This window comes from Zonotrichia leucophrys, unplaced genomic scaffold (assembly GCF_028769735.1).
Source record: "Zonotrichia leucophrys gambelii isolate GWCS_2022_RI unplaced genomic scaffold, RI_Zleu_2.0 Scaffold_222_82797, whole genome shotgun sequence".
NCBI lineage: Eukaryota > Metazoa > Chordata > Aves > Passeriformes > Passerellidae > Zonotrichia > Zonotrichia leucophrys.
Genome location: NW_026992427.1, coordinates 18,987 through 36,994, shown reverse-complemented (window position 1 = coordinate 36,994; position 18,008 = coordinate 18,987). Strand labels below are relative to the sequence as shown.

The following is an 18,008-nucleotide window of genomic DNA, read 5'->3' as shown; positions in this document are numbered from 1 at the left end:
GACCTTTTAGGACTGGATTTGGGGTATCCAGCGGCATTTGGGATCTGGGAAGTTTTGGATCCAGGATTTGGGATTTGGGACCATTTGGGGGTTATTCCTTGGGATCCAGTAGGATTTGGGATGGCTTGGGAGCCTTGGTGTCCCCAACAACCCCCCAATGTCCCCAAGGGGTCTCTTTTTCTCCCCTTCCCAGGCTCTGCTTGGAACCCCGCCCCTTTGCCACGCCCCATTCATTTCTCGCCAGGCCCCGCCCCTTTCTCACACGCCCATTCCTTGCCCGCTTTTTCCCGCGCTCCCCTTTTTTCACATCCCAGGCCACGCCTTCTCCCCTCCCCTTAGGCCGCCGCTTATAGGGCTCCGCCCCTTTTCTGCGCTCTCATTCCAAGCCTTTCCAATCCCCGCCCCCTCCCCGCTCTGCCAGTCTCCATTGGCCGTCCCTCGGGGCCCCGCCTCCCAGTGGGCGTGACTACAAGCCCGATCGGCGTTGATTGACAGGCTCCGCTCAGCGGCGGCCCCACCGGGGCCCAACGCGGGCCGGGGGCTCGGGGGGCCGGGGAGGGGCTGGGGGCGTTTCGGGGGGGGTTCAATCAATGGGGGGGTGCCAGGGGGGTCCTGGTGAGTGCGGGGGGGGTCCCATGGATTGGGGGGGTCCTGGTGCGTGGGAGGGCAGTGAGGGGTGGGGGATGGGGGTCGGGTCCCATGGATGGTGGTGTCGGTGTCCTGGCGCACTGGGGGGAGCTCATGGATCGGGGGGTCCCAGCGCTTTGGGGGAATCGGTGAAGGGGGGAGCAGTGAATGGGGGGGCCCTGGTAAATTGGGGGGGGTCCTTGATGATAACGGGGCTGGGGACAGAGGCAGGGACTCAAGGCACCATTAGGGAAACAATAAATCAGTAACACAGTGCACACATCAACAGATAGATTATATTGTACCAGCAAGCAGCTGCAAGGGATTATCAGTCATCAGTATCAATATCAAGCACCATAGCAAAATACTTGTGATCAATAACAACAATTGCAAAAGCCAATACAGGAATTGCAAAAGCCAATTATTATATTGTCATTTATAACCCGGCTCCACTGCAGCCACGGCGGAAAGCTGCCTCTGCTGAAGGCACTGAGGGGGCTCATTCCCCCCTGACCTGCTACCATGTCCCTGCATGTCCCTGCGTGTCCCCAAAGTGTCCCTGCGTGTCCCTGAGCATCACAAGTGACAGTACCCCAGGAATTCCCATCAGGATTTGGGACAATTTCAAAGAAAATTCCCAGAAAACTCCCTAAATTTGTCTCAAATCCCATGTGGGGATTAGGGAGGGGACAAGTGACACCAGTGATGTCCCCGATGATGTCACTGTCCCCAGTGACAGCACAGTGGTGACATCACTGCTCCCACAGCAGACTTGGGATGTCCTCGATGGCTCTTTGGCATTTCTCGACCACCTCACGGTGGCTATGGTTATCAAGCCAAGGGCCATAATAGAAAGCCCAGTAGATGCACTCCATGTCCCCGAGTGTGTGCAGCAGGTGATCGTTGGCCAGGCGGGCGCTGGCATCCCACTGCCGCTCGGCCTCGGCCACCTTGGCCGCCAAGGTCACACGGAAGTCGCAGGATAGCTCATTTGTCCCCTTCAGGGCAGCTTCAATGTCCTGAACCCTGCGCCGCAGCTCCCGGGGGAATGCAGTGGCTTCGTCACATGCGGCCACCAATTGCTCCAGCATCTCCAAGGCTGCCTGTGCCTGCTCTCTCATTGTGGTGGCCTCCTCCTCCTCCTCACTGCTGTCCACCTCGGCCTCTCCCATAGCATCTTCTATGGCTGCAGTGGTGCCCTCACTGTGACCACATCCCTGCAGGCATCCTGGAGCTCGGTGGCCTTCCCCAGCAGCTGGAACCAGCTGTCCACCAGTGTGGCCACCGACTTCCGCCAGGCCCTGGCCACCCTCGTCACCTGGGCCCAGGTGGTCCATGGGGTGCTCTCATAGGCGGCCAGGGCCTGGCCCAGGGAGGTGAGAGTGTACTTGTGCTCGAAGGTGACACCACAGTGCCACCAGGTGACGCCACCGTGGTCCAGGGTGTTCCGGAGGTGATTGGCGAAGCCCTCCAGGCCTGCGTGCAGGCACTCTGGGGGCACATCCAGCACCTCATTGATTTTTTCCAGCGGGGCCGTGGCGGCTGCCACCTTGTTCAGGGTGGCCACCACGGTGACCAGCGACTCCAGCAGGGATGGGAACAGCTGAGGAGGGGACAGGGGAGGTGTCAGGGACCTGGTGGCTCTTGTGGCCTCCTGCGGTGCTGCCTTTGTGCCCTCCCAGGGTCCCATTTGTCCCCTCCCTGGAGGGCTCTGCTGTCCCCTCTGTCTCTTTGTTACCCCCTCGTCCCCTCTGCCACACCCTGCCCCCCACTGTCCCCCCAACTCCACCACCCTCAGTCCCCTCCATCCCTCTGTCGCATCCCCCCTTCCTGCCACACCCTCCTGACCCCCTTGTGAACCCCTCTCCCCTCCTGCCTCTCCACCACCTTGGTCCCCTCTGGCCCCCAAGGCCCCTCCTGCCACCCCGTGTCCCCTGTGTCCCCTCCCGCCCCCGCGCTGGGATTGTCGCACCTTGCGGGACTCCATGGCTGCTGGGGGACACGCCGGGGACGCCTTGGAGACACTCTGGTGACACTTTGGTGACACTCCGGGGAGTGAACACACCCGAGCGACAGTCAGAGACTCGCCCGAATGGGGCGCGGCCAGGGGGGTGGGGAGGGGCGAGGGAAAGGTGAGGTCACACCCCAGCACCGCCCCCCCGCCGGCAGGGCCAGGCTGGGGCCCCCAATGTCCCACCAATGTCCCCAACGAGACCCCAATGTCCCCTGAGTGTCCCCACATGGCCCTGATGTCTCCTCAGGGTCCTGAACAAGGCCCAAGTGTCCCCTGATGTCCTCTTGGGGACACTGCGGGGACATCAGGGACATTGTGGTGACCCAAAACGGGACAGGGGACATCAAGCTGGCCCTGGTGTCTTAAAGGGAAGGACACGGGGGTGTCCCCAAGGTCCTTAATGTCCCTCAGGGTGTCCCCGTGCCCCAGCGGTGACAGTGCCACCCACGTGTCCCCACCCTGTCCCTACCCCTGCCCCACCAGTGCCCCCTGGGCCACCTCCAGCCTCCGCGTCACCTCCTTGTGCCCTTCCCCCGGTGTCCCCAAGGCCACCACGATTTCCCCAAGCACCCGGGCAGTGCTGAGGAAGCCCTGTCCCCTTGTCCCCCATGGCGTCACCTCCCTGTCCCGGGTGACAGCGGCCACCAACGTCCCCAGCGCCCGCATCACCTCCTCCAGCTGCCCCAGCACATCCGCGGTGACCTCGTTGGTGGCCGCGGTGGCCTCAGGGCTGGCCCTGGTGGCCGCCACCCGCTGAGCGTGGTCATGCAGGCGCAGGGCCATGTCCCGCTGGTGGCCCCGCTGGTGGCCAGGTGATGCTGCAATGTCCTCAGACCCTGCCAGGCCACCTTGCAGGACACGGCCACCATGGCCAGGGCCAGCAGCAGGTGACCATCCTCGGCCACCCCCAGGGACACTGCAGGGACATGGGGACACTGGACAGGTGCCACCAGGGACATGGCAGTGCCACCAGCCCAGTGCCACCTGTTCAATCCCCGTGTCCCTGTGCCACTGCCACCAGGCCTGTCCCAGTGTCCCCAGTTCCATCCCAGTGCCACCACCCCAGTGCCACCAGTTCTATCCCACTGTCACCACCCCAGTGTCCCTAAGGCCATCCCAGTGCCACCACCCGTGTGTCATCATTCCAGTGCCACCAATCCGCTGTCCCCAGCTTCATTCCAGTGTCACCAAGCCAGTGCCACCAGTTCTGTCCCACTGTTACCAGTGTTTTGGGGGGTTTGGGGGATCCCAGGTGGAGTTTGGGAGCTCCCGGGGGAGTTTGGGGGAATCCCGGATAAAGTTTGGAGGGTCCTGGGGGGGTTGGGGGGATCCTGGAAGGTTTGGGGTCCCAGGTGAGGTTTTGGGGGTCCCAGGTGAGGTTTCCACGGAATCGGGTAATCCCAGTTTAGGATTCCCAAAGATTTGGGGTTTCCCAGGTGAGAACACGGGCCGGGGGTTCAGGGGGGCCGATGTGCTCGGGCCTGGGAGCATTTTGGGGGCTTCAATCAATGAGGAGGGCCTTGGGGGTGCTGAGGGGGAGGCGTGGTGAGTGTGAGGGGGGCTCTCATGGATTTGATGCCTCAGGTTTTGGCTTTTTTATTTTTCAGATTCTGTGCTGCTTTACTCTCTGGGTCTGGGCTTCATATTAAGGGATGCTGAGCTCTGTTCACAGAGCAGGGAGAAAAAACAATTCCTACTCTAGCTGGGAGCCCAAGGACAAATAATCCAAATTTCAGACCGAAGAGCATAAACAACATGGACTGAAGAGAGAAAAACAAGAAGGATGGGACTTCATCAGCCAAAGCTATAATTGGACAATTAACTCCAACATGCAAATGGCCCAGAACTTATAAAAGGGACAGACCTCGTGACCGGCCGTCCATTTTGTGGCCATTTTGGTTCATCTTGGGCGTAGCCCTGGCTGGGCTCTTGTTCTGCCCAAGGTGTATCCACGGAGGCCTTTTAACAAATGCCTGCTTTATTGTGTAACCGTGTCTGGCCTCAGTTCTAGGTCAGCCTTGTGAAGGCCTCAGTTTGTGGCGAGCACGAAGGGAGCCGAGGCACCTGGGCAGGGCTGGAGCAGAGGCAGAGGAAGGTGCAGCTGCTGCCCCCAGCCCGCGGCACTGGCGGGGCCCAGGTGCGGGGCAGAGGGTGCGGGAGGCCGAGAAGCTCGGGAGGAGCGAGAGAGGCGTGAGCGGCTGCAGGGGCGCTGTGTTTATCGGGTGAGCGCGGTGGGAAGGGGCGTTTTGTGCTCGGGAGCGCAGCGGGTGCGGGGCTCGCTGTGCCCCGGGCCAGGGAGGGCGGGCGCTGTGAGCAGCGGGGTTGGATTGCGGGGCTGGGCTTGGCCTGGGGCCGGCGGTGCTGGCGCAGGGATCGTTCCCGCCCCACCGGAGCGCCATGATCGGAATCTCGCTCTTTCTCTCTCTCCTTGGTTCATTTAATTTCTACTCAGAACTGTTAAATGCCGTGTGTATATTCTGCTGCGAGTGCTGTAGTGATAATATCCCGAGAGACAGTCCCCTGAGATTAGCACTGAGAAACTGGGGCACAGTGACCCACGCTGCAGCACTTGGAGGGGGCTGTGCCCCGTGGGATGGACTCAGCTTGGAGAAGTTCGGGGAGAAGTCTCCGGTGGGAGAGAGCCCAGGGTGCAGCAGGGGAACGACTCCTGTCCCTGAGCAGAGGGAGAAGCCCCGGGGCATGAACTGAGCCCGGCCCCATTCCCTGTCTGCGGCACTGCCGGGGTAGGAGGTGCAGCTGGAAGGAGGGAGGCGTGGGGGAAAGCTGGATTTAAGGGTCTTCACTTACTTCTCATTATCCTGCTCTGAGTTTTTGGAATTTTCTGTCAGAAATCGCTCCCTCCCCCCACTCATCCATAGGGATTTAGGCAGTTTTCCCTTTCTGGGGGAAATCAAAGCGATGCACTGATGCTCCTAATTAGGGGTAGGAGAAGTGAGGCTCCAGGGCTTCCCGCTGAGCCGGAGCCACCGGAGCCGCAGTGCCGGGAAAGCCGTGGCGGGAGCTGCGGAGAAGTTTCTTTGTCTTTTCAGCTCAATCCCCCTCGGGCCCGGGCCCGTTCCAGGGCTGTTCCTCAGCTCCGGCTCTCCCCTCACGCAGCCCGGGATGCCGGAGAGCGCGGGGGGGGGGCTGTGCCGTGTGCAGAGCCCGCCCCTGGCTGGGATTGGGCGATGGTGCCGTCAGTCGTGGTTGTGGCGCGGTGATTGGTGGGAGCGGGGCGGAGCCGCGCCCCCGGTGGCGGGGTGAGGGCGGCCGTGCAGGGCAGCGGCGCCGTTGTCGAAGCGTGTGTGCGGTCCTGGGAGCGGCGGCAGGGGCCGGAGCGCGGTGAGGCGGCGGCGGAGCTCGGAGGCGGCCGCAGCGCAGGTGGGAGCCGCGCTGGGTTGTGCGGGGGCTCGGGGCTGGCTGCGGGCCTCGGGGGCGGCAGGGGGCTCGGGCGGGTTGGTTGTGCCGTGTCCGGCCCGTGTTGCCGCTGGCGTGAGGGCGCTGCGGGAGCGGCTGCCCGCGGTCTCCTTGCGGCCGCTGCCTCGGCAGGAGCCGCTGCCGGAGCAGCGCTGGCTCGGCCCGGTTGCTGTGGCTGGGACAGAGGGGGCAGCCCCGTGCCCGGGGATGTGCGGGGAATTCCCGTGGCCGGAGGTTTGTGTGCCCAGAGGAGACAGAGGAGTCCTGTAAAAGTGGCTTTATTGCTGAGCAGAGGGAGAGGCCGTGGGGCATTTGCCGTGCGCTCTCTGCCATTGTTGTAGTTCGCAGCCTTCTTTTTATTCTCATTTACCCGGCTCATCTCCCTCTCCCTTTGCGCACTGGCTGAGGTGCTTGGAAGGTTCAGACCTCCCGATCCGCCAACTGCATGTCCTCGTTAATGTGCATCCCCACTTTTTTATAACAGCCAATATTCACGCCTCTGTTAAGTTTTTATTCTTGTCGAAGTTCAGGAATTTAGCGGGTCTTTCTGTGAGCAGCAGTCCATGTTAATTAGGAACATTTATTGAAGCTGGTGATTTCACCCCTTACTTCTTTATCTATTACTCCTTGGCCCCTCGCTCAGCTGCTGAATGAGCTGCACTCTCAAGGTGTGGAGCATGGCAAAAAGATGAGAGTTGCTGTAGCACATCAGAGGAGAAACAGCATTCGTTTAACCCATGGTCTGCCAGGGAGCCACAAAACCGCGTCCCATTCCCATCATTTCCATGTATGGACCAATACATGAGATGCTTTTTTGTTTCTGGTGTTGTTTTTTTTTTCACCACTTTTCCTTTGTCATCTCTTTGCCAACAGCAGTATGAGCCATTTAATTTTCCACAAACTCCTCCTTTTTTTGCTAACAGATGATCTGATCCCATCCCATGATGTGAAGTGTTGTGTTCCTCATTTCAATGGGTTGGTCAGCAGGAAGGTCAGGAGCTGGAGCTGTCTGGTTGGTTATTATTGCAAGGGCAGCTTGTAATCTAATGATGCCATTGAAATGAGAAATGGATTCTCTGGCTCCTGATTTGAATTGGTTTGGGTTCCCAGGGGCTGGTCCATGGTGTTGTAGGATTTGTTCTGGTAGCCTTTCAGCTTTTCCCCATTTTTAGCCGCTTTCTCCAGCGGGGGCTGCATCAATTGACTGCTTTTGTCTAACTAAATCATCAAATCCTTGGATTCCCAACTGATTTCCCGGATATTTTGGTAGCAAAATAATGCCCAGTGCTCTAATATACCCTATATAACAGGGACAGTGACAGCACATGTTGGAGTGGGCAGAGGGATGATTCCCCTCCATTTATTTATAGTGAAGTTTTCCCAACATTCTCCATGTGCTGTTTCCCTTTGCAGCTTCACCCGTTTGTGTTGCAGGGTCAGATATCCTCCCCCTGGGCTCTGCCTTGAGCTGTGCAAATTCCATCAGTGCCAGCAGGCAGAGCTTGGGGTGAGGGGCAGAGGGAATCAGCCCAATTCCTGCCCCGGGCAAGAGACCCAGGTGCATTGTCCACACTTTGCCCAGCAGTGTTCATTTGCATTTCTAAAGCTCCTGTGCAGGCTGCCTGGAATGAAGCTTCTCTTCCTGCTGCTGGGCAATGTTGATGTTTTGTTGCTGGTCGTTATTTCTGTGGGTATCTTTTGTGCTGTTCCCAGTCTGTTGAGGTGTTAAACTCATCTCCATTTAGCAGTGTAACACCCCTTAAAAAAACCCTTTAAAATTCATTTACCCAAGGCAAAGAAAACCAAGCCTGAGTAGAGAAATAAGTTTTAAAATAACCGAAATGGGTACATTTTGTAGCACTGCAGTGGCAGGCAGCCTAGAGTGTGGGTGTCAGTGAGCCCCAGAGTGGAATTGTGCCCTGGTGTTCCCCAGCAGCTGTGGCAGTGCAGGCCCAGGCAGTGCTGAAGCTGCAGCAGTGGCAGCAAGGCTTGGCCCCAGTGGCTGGAGATGGCAGAGGAGGGTGGCCAGGATTGCAGAGGATTCCAGGCGAGGATCTGTGGGCAGGCGCAGGGGCTTGGCCCGCTGTGGAGCCCTGGCTGCTGCTGCGTTGCCTTCAGGGCAGGCTCAGGGGCGGCCTCCCATCCTCCTGCTGCAGGCGGGAAGTGCAAATCTCCGGGGCTTCAGAGCCCTTGAGGCCAGGCTGAGGGGTCTCCCCGTGTTGAGCTGTGCTGGCGGCTGTTTCTGGCCTCAGGGACACTTGGCATGGGCCCCTTGGCCACCAGTGGTGCTGCTTTGCACTCCTTGGGCAGGAGCCGATGTCCTGGCTGGGTGTTGGCAGCAGCAAAGTGCCAGGGCAGGCTCTGTGCCAGCCCAGCTTGCTGTGGGAGAATATGCCTTGATATCTGCTCCAGTGGTTGCTGAAGCAGTGAGAATTGTTTTGCCCCCCTGTTAGGTGCCATGGTGTCAGCAGAAGATATTGAAGCCTTCCTGCTCAGGGCATTTCAGTGCCAGGCTCTCACAAGCACCCAGAGCTGCGTGGGTTGAGCTGAGTATGGGGCGGTGACCTGCTCTGTGTCTGATTCCCCTTCCTTAATAACAGCCTGTCTTGTAGCTCTTTTCCCTTCTGCTGGCCCTGCAGAGCCATCCACAAACACATTTTCTCCCTCAGGCCAGGGAATGTCCCATCAATGTGTCCCAGCCTGTGTCTGGAGCTCTGTCCCTTGAGTGCAGTCCTGGGTTCCTTGCCAGCCCCTCTCCAGGCTGTTCAAACAGGAGGCTGCGTTAAACCCTTGCCCTGTCCTCAGTTCTAAATCCTCCTGTGCCACTGAACAAGTTTCATACTGTAATAACCGAGCCCTGCTCATCCATTTAGAGGCTCTCTTGGCTGTCAAAGCTTTAACTTGATGCCATACTTGAACTGTAGGAGGTCCTATATAAGGTTAAACGTTTTAGCACAAGAATTCCTCTGGAAAGACCCTGTTTAGCATCCACCTATAATTCAAATTCTTTTACCCTGTCTGGAAGGCCCAGGCCAGCCTCCTTAGTTAATCTTCATTTTAACACTTGAAAATTCTGTGTTTGCTCCTTGTGTCCGTCCATCCAGTTTGTTGACTGGCAGGATAGGAGTATTATAGGGAGGCATCCTTGGTTCCAAAAGTCCTGCCTTTAACTCAATACCAGGCTATGAGCCCTTCCTTCCCTCTCTTGGAACCAGATATTGCTTGTCCTGGTTGCTTTAAAGTAATTTGTAGAGACTCCATATCTAATTTTCCCTATTTCCCTGGGGCTGCCCACACTTCTGGGTTCACTTCTGCATGGGCCTGGTAAGATTTTCGCACAAAGGTAGAACAGAACTAGCCTCTGTATCCCCTTTTACGGTATTAAAATCCAGCTCTCAAATTCTTTCCTATTTAATTATAGGAGGCAGAAAATGAAATTCATTTGTTTCAGACCTATCCCCCACAGCTTCTAACAGTGGTTGAACAAATCATACCTGCTCATCTTTCCCACTCATTCCCTTAAAAATCAAAATATTCCTTTACAATTTTCCCCCTTAGGTCCAAGATTCAGAGTGGATTGAGTGGCCCCTGTGTCCATCAGGAAATGCCTCCTCTCAATGCAGACCCACCTAAATGTTCTCAAGGGCTGCAGTGTGGAGGGTCCCTGGTGTGATGGGAGCTGTGCCAGCCCTGGCAATCCATGTCCATCAAGGGGTGGACTTGCTGGTGCTGAGGGTGCTGCTGTCTGTGCTTGCAGTGTCCTTGTGCCCTGCAGCTGGAGCCCTGGTTCCTTGCCAGGGGCTGTTTGGGTGGGCTCTCCCCTGCCGAGGAGGGCAATGCCTGTGCCAGGTGCTTGTGGCCGAGCCCGTGCCCTGGGTGCTGGGGCCCCCTTGGGCCCTGGGGTTGATCCCTCAGGCGCTGTAGGAACTGTGCCCTGGCCTTTGCCTTCAGCTTGGCCTTTTGCTGCTCCCTTCTTGCACTCACCTGCTGTGCCTTTGTGCCCAAGTGCTGCAGGGCCTTCTTGTGCCCTCCTGCAGCCCTCAGTGCCTGTGGGTGCTTGTCTTGCTTTACAAGAGAGGTGTCTGCTCGGGAAGGCAGAAAAAGCCTCCCTTGGAATGGAGAATGCAAACCTCCTCCCTCTTAATTTTAGACTAGTGAAATGAAGGGGCTCTCAGGCAAAGATATGGGAATAGGAATACCAGTTCTTTACTAGTGTGTATAATAAAGCAAACAAACAGCAACAGCTGCGGCACTGACAGCAAACAGAGCCCGGAGCCAGTCCCGGCCTTTGGGCTGCGGCGCTTTCCCCTTGGGTGCAGTTCCGGGCACGGCCGGCAGGGGCGCTGGTGGCTCCCGCGGGGCGGGGCAGCGCATCCCTCCCATGGGAACCTCTCTGAACGGAAATAGAGCAATCCCTTCATCTAACTCTTTCACTTTTTTACCTTCTATAGCCTTTCTCCCGTGTTTTGGGTAAGAATTTGTAGAGGGCTTTCTTTTAACTGAGCTCCTAGTGTTTCGATGTTGCTTCCTGTGGAGAGAGAGAGTTTCCCTGAGCAGCCAGAGCTGTGGTTACCAAGGGGACGTAACTCAGAGCAGGACGGGGTCAGGGGAGGATATCCCGCCGAGGCTCGGTGGGAGTGTGGGCAGGGTCTGCTGCCGGAATCGGCAGAGGGGGATCTTCCCGTGGAGCCCGAGGCGGAGCGTGGGCAGCCCCCAGATGGCTGATGGCGGCTGATCCGGCAGCTCCCGGCAGAGCAAAGGCAGGTGGGAGAGCCCGGCAGCAGCGGCGGTGCCCAGCGCAGGTGGCACGGGCAGGGCAGGCGGGGATGGGATGGCTGGGACCCCCCCTGGGTGCGGTGGGCGCGGTGAGCTCGGAGCAGGCGGCAGGACAGAGCAACCCCCATCTTGCCCAGCATGGGCGGCAGAGCGGCCGCGGGCCAGGCAGTGGGAGCAGGGCACACAAATTGAGCGAGAGCGCCGGGGCAGGTGGAGCTGCCCTGGGCAGTGAGGCCGCACCTGGGATGGAAAGCGGGGCAGGCGGAGCTGAGGCGGGCAGCGAGCCGGGACCCGGGACAGGCGCCTGGGCCGCGAACGGATGGGGCAAGACCTGCAGAGGATCCCACTCTCTTTCTGATTTTTCCCCTTGTTCTCTTCTCTTCTCTTTCATTTCCCCTTTTTCTTTTCTTGTTTTTTCTCGGGTGTTTCTGATACTTTAAAGACTTTTATTCTCCTAAAATCTCCTGTCTAACATATGGCATATTCTCTTTTCTTCTCGATTGAACGGGATTACTTTACAAATAAATCCACAGCCTAACATATCTCAACTTCTTCTTGGATACTTTGAAATGGTGGACGAGCTAACTCACGACCTCCTAATGTTGTTTTTCTCATCACCTTTTATTTATCCTTTGGCAAATTAAGCCTCTTTCAGTTACTTGCTTTGCTACTCCAAAAATCTCAGTGCATGCATAGTTCCTTAAAAAATGATCACAGAAAGCTTGGGTACCCCAGTGGGTTTTCTGATGCCTATCTTCTAATATTTTCCTAGTAAGCACATTTTATTATGAAATTGTCTTCCATCAAGAAGTTTCCATTTCCCTGATTTATCTTGTTCGCTTCCTGTCTTTTTTAAGTCTTTTTTTCTCGGCTTCCCTAAACTTTGGAATTTCCGGTTTTTCCTTGTTTGGATTTCATACTAACATAACTCTTTCAGCTCCATTTTCTGCTGCATCCTTATCTTTGTTGTCTGCCAAATTATTTCCTCTTGTTTCTGGGGTTTTTCCCTTTTGGGGTTCCTTAATTTTTTCTATAGCTATCTCTTTTAGGTATTTTAATGCCTCCAAAACCTCTAAAATAAGTTACTCATGTACTAATCCTTTTCTTTTTGTATTAAGTAATATTTTCCTTTCCAAATTTTTTACAGGTATGTACTACTCTAAAGGCATACCTTGAATCAGTATATATATTTCCTTTATTTTGTGTTAAATATTCTAGTGCTCTTTTTAAAGTATATAATTCACAAGTTTGAGCTTACTAATTTAAGGTTAATTTCCCTTTTTCCATAGTTTGCATGTTTTTCCCATCGACTACTACATACCCTGTATTTTCTCCTTTTGCAAGGAGGTGTATCTCTGTTAGCTAACATAACTCACAAAGGACTATCCTTTTCTTTTTTTTCCCTGAACCCAACTTACTGGTTTTTGGTCTCGTTTTCAAGATCTTATCTATTCATCTTCTGCCTCTGTTTTTCACATTTACTAACAACCTAAATACCACTTTTCTTTCAACTACACACACAAAAATAACTTTTTTCTCACACTACTTTCAGTACAATACACCTCCCTCCAAGGAGATATAGTGAAGCTTAAAATACAGAATCTACATTACCTATACTTTCATTCCACTACATTCACTCACTTTTATTTCCCATTCACTTCCACACATTCTTTCCCGTCCTCAGGACACAGAGTGGATCCCTGTTGACAGAGAATCGCGGGTCCCTGTGCCCCCCCTGGCCTTGGGGTGGCCTCTGGGTCTCAGTATCTCCGGGCCTCCTGGGAGGGCCCTGACTCTGCTGCCTCCGGTGCCGTTCCCCTGTGGGGCTGATTTGTGTGTCACTCACACTCTTTAGCCACGGCCCCCTCACAGGCCCTGGGGACAATGGCCCGTTTGCAGGTCACCTGTACCTTATGCCACAGCCCCCACACGCCAGGAGAACAATGGCTTATTTGTGGGTCACACACTCCTCTTTCCACAGCCCCCCTTCCCACCCACCCGGGAAGCTGAGGCTGATTTTGTGTGTGACTCACTCTCACACACAACAAGACAACAATAAGGTACCTTTTGTTATAAATGATCAAATCGAGAGCCAAACTTATAAGAAAATTTAGCAAAGATTTATTAATTTGTCTGTGCGACTGAAGTTCGGTTGTTCAAACCAGCACAGCCAAGGGTCAGCGTCGAGCCCGGGTTCGGTGCTGGGTGAACACGGATCTGACCTGCGAATGTCAGAGTCTCCCCCTGTTCACAAATGCTGCCTGACGCAGCGAGTTCTTTTACAGTTTATTCTGCTCGAGGCAGAGATGACCGAATGTTCTTTGTTTCTCTTCCCATGCATAACCTTGGCTTTACCTGTGCAGAGGTGGACAAAGACTCAGTCCCGGTGTCTGATGTTGTCAGTAGACTCCGGGGAAGTCAGCATTCACATGCAGCAGGGTGGGGCTGTGGATCATTGTGGTAGCTGTAATGTCGAGGCGTTAATCACTCTTGGGTGGACCTGGTGACCCGGGGAAGCCAGCGATTATCGCCCTGGAAGCTTCTGTTCTTTCATTAAAAACCCCGATGTTTATCTCAACCAAGTCCAGGAACTAGATGTATATGAATAAGACACTGCTCCTGGCCAGGATGGTCAAAAGACATAATGTGGATTTTACAATATTTTATACATTAGTAGCATGACTTATCTCTACCATACACCACACTTTCACAACACCTATTACAAGTTTAGGTGTTTCTTGCCAGTCCTGGTGCTCTTGGATATCCCTCAACCCAGCTGCGCTGCCCAGCCCCAGATGCTCTTGAGCATATTCTCAATCTGGCTGAATTTTGCTCAACCGTGGATGCTCTTGGAATATTAATTCCTCAACCCAGCAGGTTTTAATTCTGGATGCTCTTGGGCTCTCTTATCCCTCAAACCAACAGAACTTTTAGGAGCCCCTTTTGTCCCATTTCCTAGTGGATTGGGCTCGGAAACTCCTCTGCTCCCTTGCTCCGAGGGGTCCAGCCCCTCTCTGAGACCCAGTCCCAGTTACCCCGGGGGATTCTCTCACTCCTCTTCTCACTCGCTGTGTCTCTTTACTGGCTGCTTCCCTCGAGGAAAGTTGGAAACGCAGCGTGGGAGACTCCAGCACTCACTTGGCAGGTCTGGGACAACCAGCCCTCGTCTCATTCACAGCCCAGAGCAGAGAATGAGGGGAGAAGGGAGCCCGGGAGCCCAAACAGCCCCGGCATCCCGAAATGGGGAGAGCAAAGCTGGGGGAGCTTTTGGCATTGCTGGGACTGCCAGCAGCCTGGGCAGGGCGGGCACCGAGGAGAAGGGGGACCCCCAATCCAAGCGTGACCCCCAGCAGGTGGGACAGGGGGGAACCCCCGAACACCAGAGGGGAGGGACCAGGGATGGGGAAGTCCTGGGAGGCTTTTTCAGGGCTGAATCTGGGTGTTTGGGAGGTTTTTCTGGAGCCCAGATGGCCAGTGACTTGTAGAGATGGACTTGGGCAGAGGGACCTTCAAACTCAATGTGTGTTGGGGAAGATGAAACAGGAAAACCTTATAAATATGATTGTCTGGCAAAAGGCTTTGAGGATATAGAGAGTATAAGGAGGCTTGCAATGAAAGCAAGCTTTGAGATACCTCAGTTAGTGAACAACTGGAAAACAATGGTGTGGCCCCACTGAAGGTAATCCCCTTTTGATGAAACAATTCCCTCTGCTTGCAGACAGATCCAAGGGTCAGAGCAGACCCCACTAGCTCAATAGAAGGGGTCCAAAGAGGAGTTTTTAGGGTTTAAAATGTAACACAGTATGGTGATGTAATGATTCTTACAGGCTGTATGTAAATGCTAAAGGATTTGTATCTTGTACTAGATTGGTTGGTGAGAAATAGAATATTCAACACAGAAGAAAATTTATTGAATTGAAATGGGACCCTTACTCTCTTACGCTCTTCTCCTCTTACTCTCTTACCCTCTCATCCTCTCTACCCCTCTCTTCTCTCGGGCCTGCTCCGAGCTGTGCCTGGCAGCTCCAAGCAGGGCCCTGCACCCAGGCCCTTTGCAATAACCCGCAAGTTCCACGCCCTGGCTGCAGAGCTCTCTCGTCTCCGTCCGTCCCGACCGTCCTACCCCCCGACACTCCTACAAACGCGCTCATCCCTTGTTTTCCCCAAACCAGGATTTCCCATGCCAAGGCCTGGGAGGCTGTGAGGAAGAGGAAGATGCCCCGGGACACTGAGGCAGGTGAGGAGGAAGTCAGTGCCCCTTTCCCCTCTGTGCTGCTCCATCTCCCAGCCCAGCACGGCCCCGGCTGCAGCTCAGCCCTGGGGGATCTCCTTGCCCTTGCCTGTGGCACGGAGGCAAATCCCATCCTGTCCTTGTCCTTCCTCCCCCAGAGCAGGAGCTGAGCATGGAGAGCAGGGAGGACAAATGCCCGCGGCAGAACCTGGTGGAAGAGGCCGTTTTGAGCGGCTCCACGGCGCAGGAAGCCAACGGGGAGGAAAAGCCCCGGAGATGCCGCACGAGGAGGGGCTGCAAACGCAGCCGGCGGGGATCTGAGGGGGAAAGAGCCAGCCTGGGCCGGGAAGGCGGCCGGAGACGGAGCCAGAGCTCGGAGCTGGTGCTCCATGAGCAGCTCCATGATGGGGAGAAACCCCACACATGTGGGGAGTGTGGGAAGAGCTTCAGGTGGAACTCCGAACTGATTGTGCACCAGAGAATCCACACTGGGGAACGGCCCTATGAGTGTGGGGAGTGTGGGAAGAGCTTCAGATGGAGGTACAATCTGATTGAGCACCAGAGGATCCACACTGGAGAGAAGCCCTATGAATGTGGAGAGTGTGGGAAGATCTTCAGCGTGAGCTCTAACCTGATCAGGCACCAGAGGACCCACACTGGGGAGAGGCCCTATGAGTGTACCAAGTGTGGGAAGAGGTTTACGACCAGCTCTGATCTCCTCCTGCACTATTGGATTCACAGGGATGAGAGGCCCTTCCAATGCCCCGACTGCTGGAAAGGATTCACGCACAACTCTGCCCTCATCACCCACCGGCGCATCCACACTGGGGAGAGGCCCTACGAGTGTGATAAATGCAGGAAGAGGTTTCCAACCAGCTCCAATCTCCTCCAGCACTATCGGATTCACACAGAGGAGAGGCCCTTCCGCTGCCCCGACTGTGGGAAGGGATTCAAGCACAACTCCCACCTCATCATCCACCGGCGCATCCACACTGGGGAGAGGCCCTACGCGTGTCCCCAGTGTGGGAAGAGCTTCTCCAGGAGCTCTCACTTGACCCGACACCAACAGAGGCACCACTAAGGGAAGCCCTGCGAGTGCCCTGAGTGCGGGCAGAGCTTCGTGCGCTGCTCCAGCTCCATCCCCCACTGGAGGAGGCACTTTGGGCACAGCCCTGGTCTCTCACATTCCCTGTGATCCATGTTGGGAACACACCTGGCTGCTTCGCCTTTTGGTTTGGCCTTATTTTTCCTCTGCTATACCTTCGTCCTTATAAACACCCAAAACTGGGTTAAATGAAGGAAATTGATTGAATATATCTGCAGTTTCATAATTTCTCTGTTGTTTCAGGGGGAATTTAATATTTGGAGACACGTTCTGTATGGAGTGCTGCTGGTGCTAAGAGGAAGCAATTTGATCTCACCCTTCTTGTGTTGTTAAGAACTCCTCCCCTGACCCAAACCCCAACTCCACCCTTTGGATACCCTATAAAAACTCCATGGCCCTTCCTTTGCCCTGTCTTTGGAAGATAAGAAATGGATTCCCAAAGGATCAGCCGTTTTCCAACTGGATTCCCAGAGGATCAGCCCTTTCCCACTGGATTCCAAGAGGATCAGCCTTTTTCACTGAATTCCCAGAGGATTCTGACTCTGTCACTGTTTCTTTTTGTTTGTATAACTGCATTTGTATTTTTAATTTTTGCTTATAAAGTACTGTTTATTCTTCTCTCATATCTTTTCCTGAGAGCCCCTTAATTTCAAAATAAATTGCTATTATTATTATTAATTGTAATCAAAGGGAGGGGGTTTACATTTTCCATTTCAGTGGAGGCTCCTGAAATGGGGAGATACCCCCAAGGCTGGGCCATGTCAAATAGTTCCTGAAAGATGTAAATTAGTTGATATATATGTATGAGGGTCTATGAATATGCAACAGGGTGATGTAATTAAAACCAGATTAATTAAGGGGTGTCCCCGAACATAACTGGGGGGTCTTGGTGGCCATAACAACCTTTGCTCGATGGTCCTTGTCTCCCATTACATCAATCCGTTGCATATTCATGGCCTTGTTGCATATCCATGAAGTACTTTACATATTCCAGGAACAAAATTGGCTTAATCCTGTCTGGGGGTCCAACCCCCCTCCCAGCTCAATTTTGGGTGTCCCATCCTCCTCCTAGCTCAGTTTTGGGACCCCATACCCATCCCAGCTTAATTTGGGGGTTCCATTCCCCTCCCACCTCAATTTGGGGGTCCCATTCCCCTCCCAGCTCAATTTTGAGGTCTTGACCCTCTTTTCCGCGCTCTCTTCTTTTCGATCGTTCCCCCAGTCCCCTCCCCCGTGTTTGGTTTTGGGGGCTCCAGGCCCCTCCTGCTCCGTTTTGGGGTCCTGACCCTGTTTTGGATTAATTTGGGGTCCCCAGCCCATCCCCAGGGTCACCTTCCCCCCCTCACCAAATCCGCTCCTGGCAACTGATGAGTCATCAGCGAGACACGCTCTGATTGGCTGGAAATTACCCCGCGAAATCTCTGAGTATTTACCGCAGTGAGAGGCCTTGGTGTGTGGCTGGCAAGTGATGAGTCAGAGTCGGGCCGGGCGCTGATTGGCTGAAAATCGCTGAGCGGGGCCAGTGCTCTGAGTTTGTGCCCAGCAAGTGGAACGTCATCAGTGCCGCGCGTTCTGATTGGTCGGGATCTGTTTTGTGGTGGGGATGGGAGGAACTGGGGTTACTTGGGGTTTATTTGGGTTTATTTAGGGTTTGTTTGGGGTTTATTTGGGGTTATTTATGGACTAATTGGGGTTTATCTTGGGTTTTACTTGGTTTATTTCTGTTTATTTGGGGTTATTTGGAATTATTTGGGTTTATTTGGAAGTATTTGGGTTTCTTTGGGCTTATTTGGGTTTATTTGGGCTTATTTGGAATTATTTGGGGTTCTTGGGGTTAA

At 54.7% G+C, this 18,008-nt stretch overlaps 1 protein-coding gene across 1 annotated transcript in view; it reads left to right on the top strand.

Annotated features, from left to right (window-relative positions):
• The window catches only part of LOC135461215 (zinc finger protein 239-like), a 61,665-nt gene extending 44,150 nt beyond the window's left edge, over positions 1-17,515 (top strand). Inside the window, exon 3 of the mRNA XM_064738222.1 lies at positions 15,224-17,515. Within this exon, the coding sequence (XP_064594292.1) occupies positions 15,224-16,146 (923 nt within the window). The 3' untranslated portion in view covers positions 16,147-17,515. The remainder of the gene's footprint in view (positions 1-15,223) is intronic.
• The last annotated feature ends 493 nt before the right edge of the window (positions 17,516-18,008 follow it).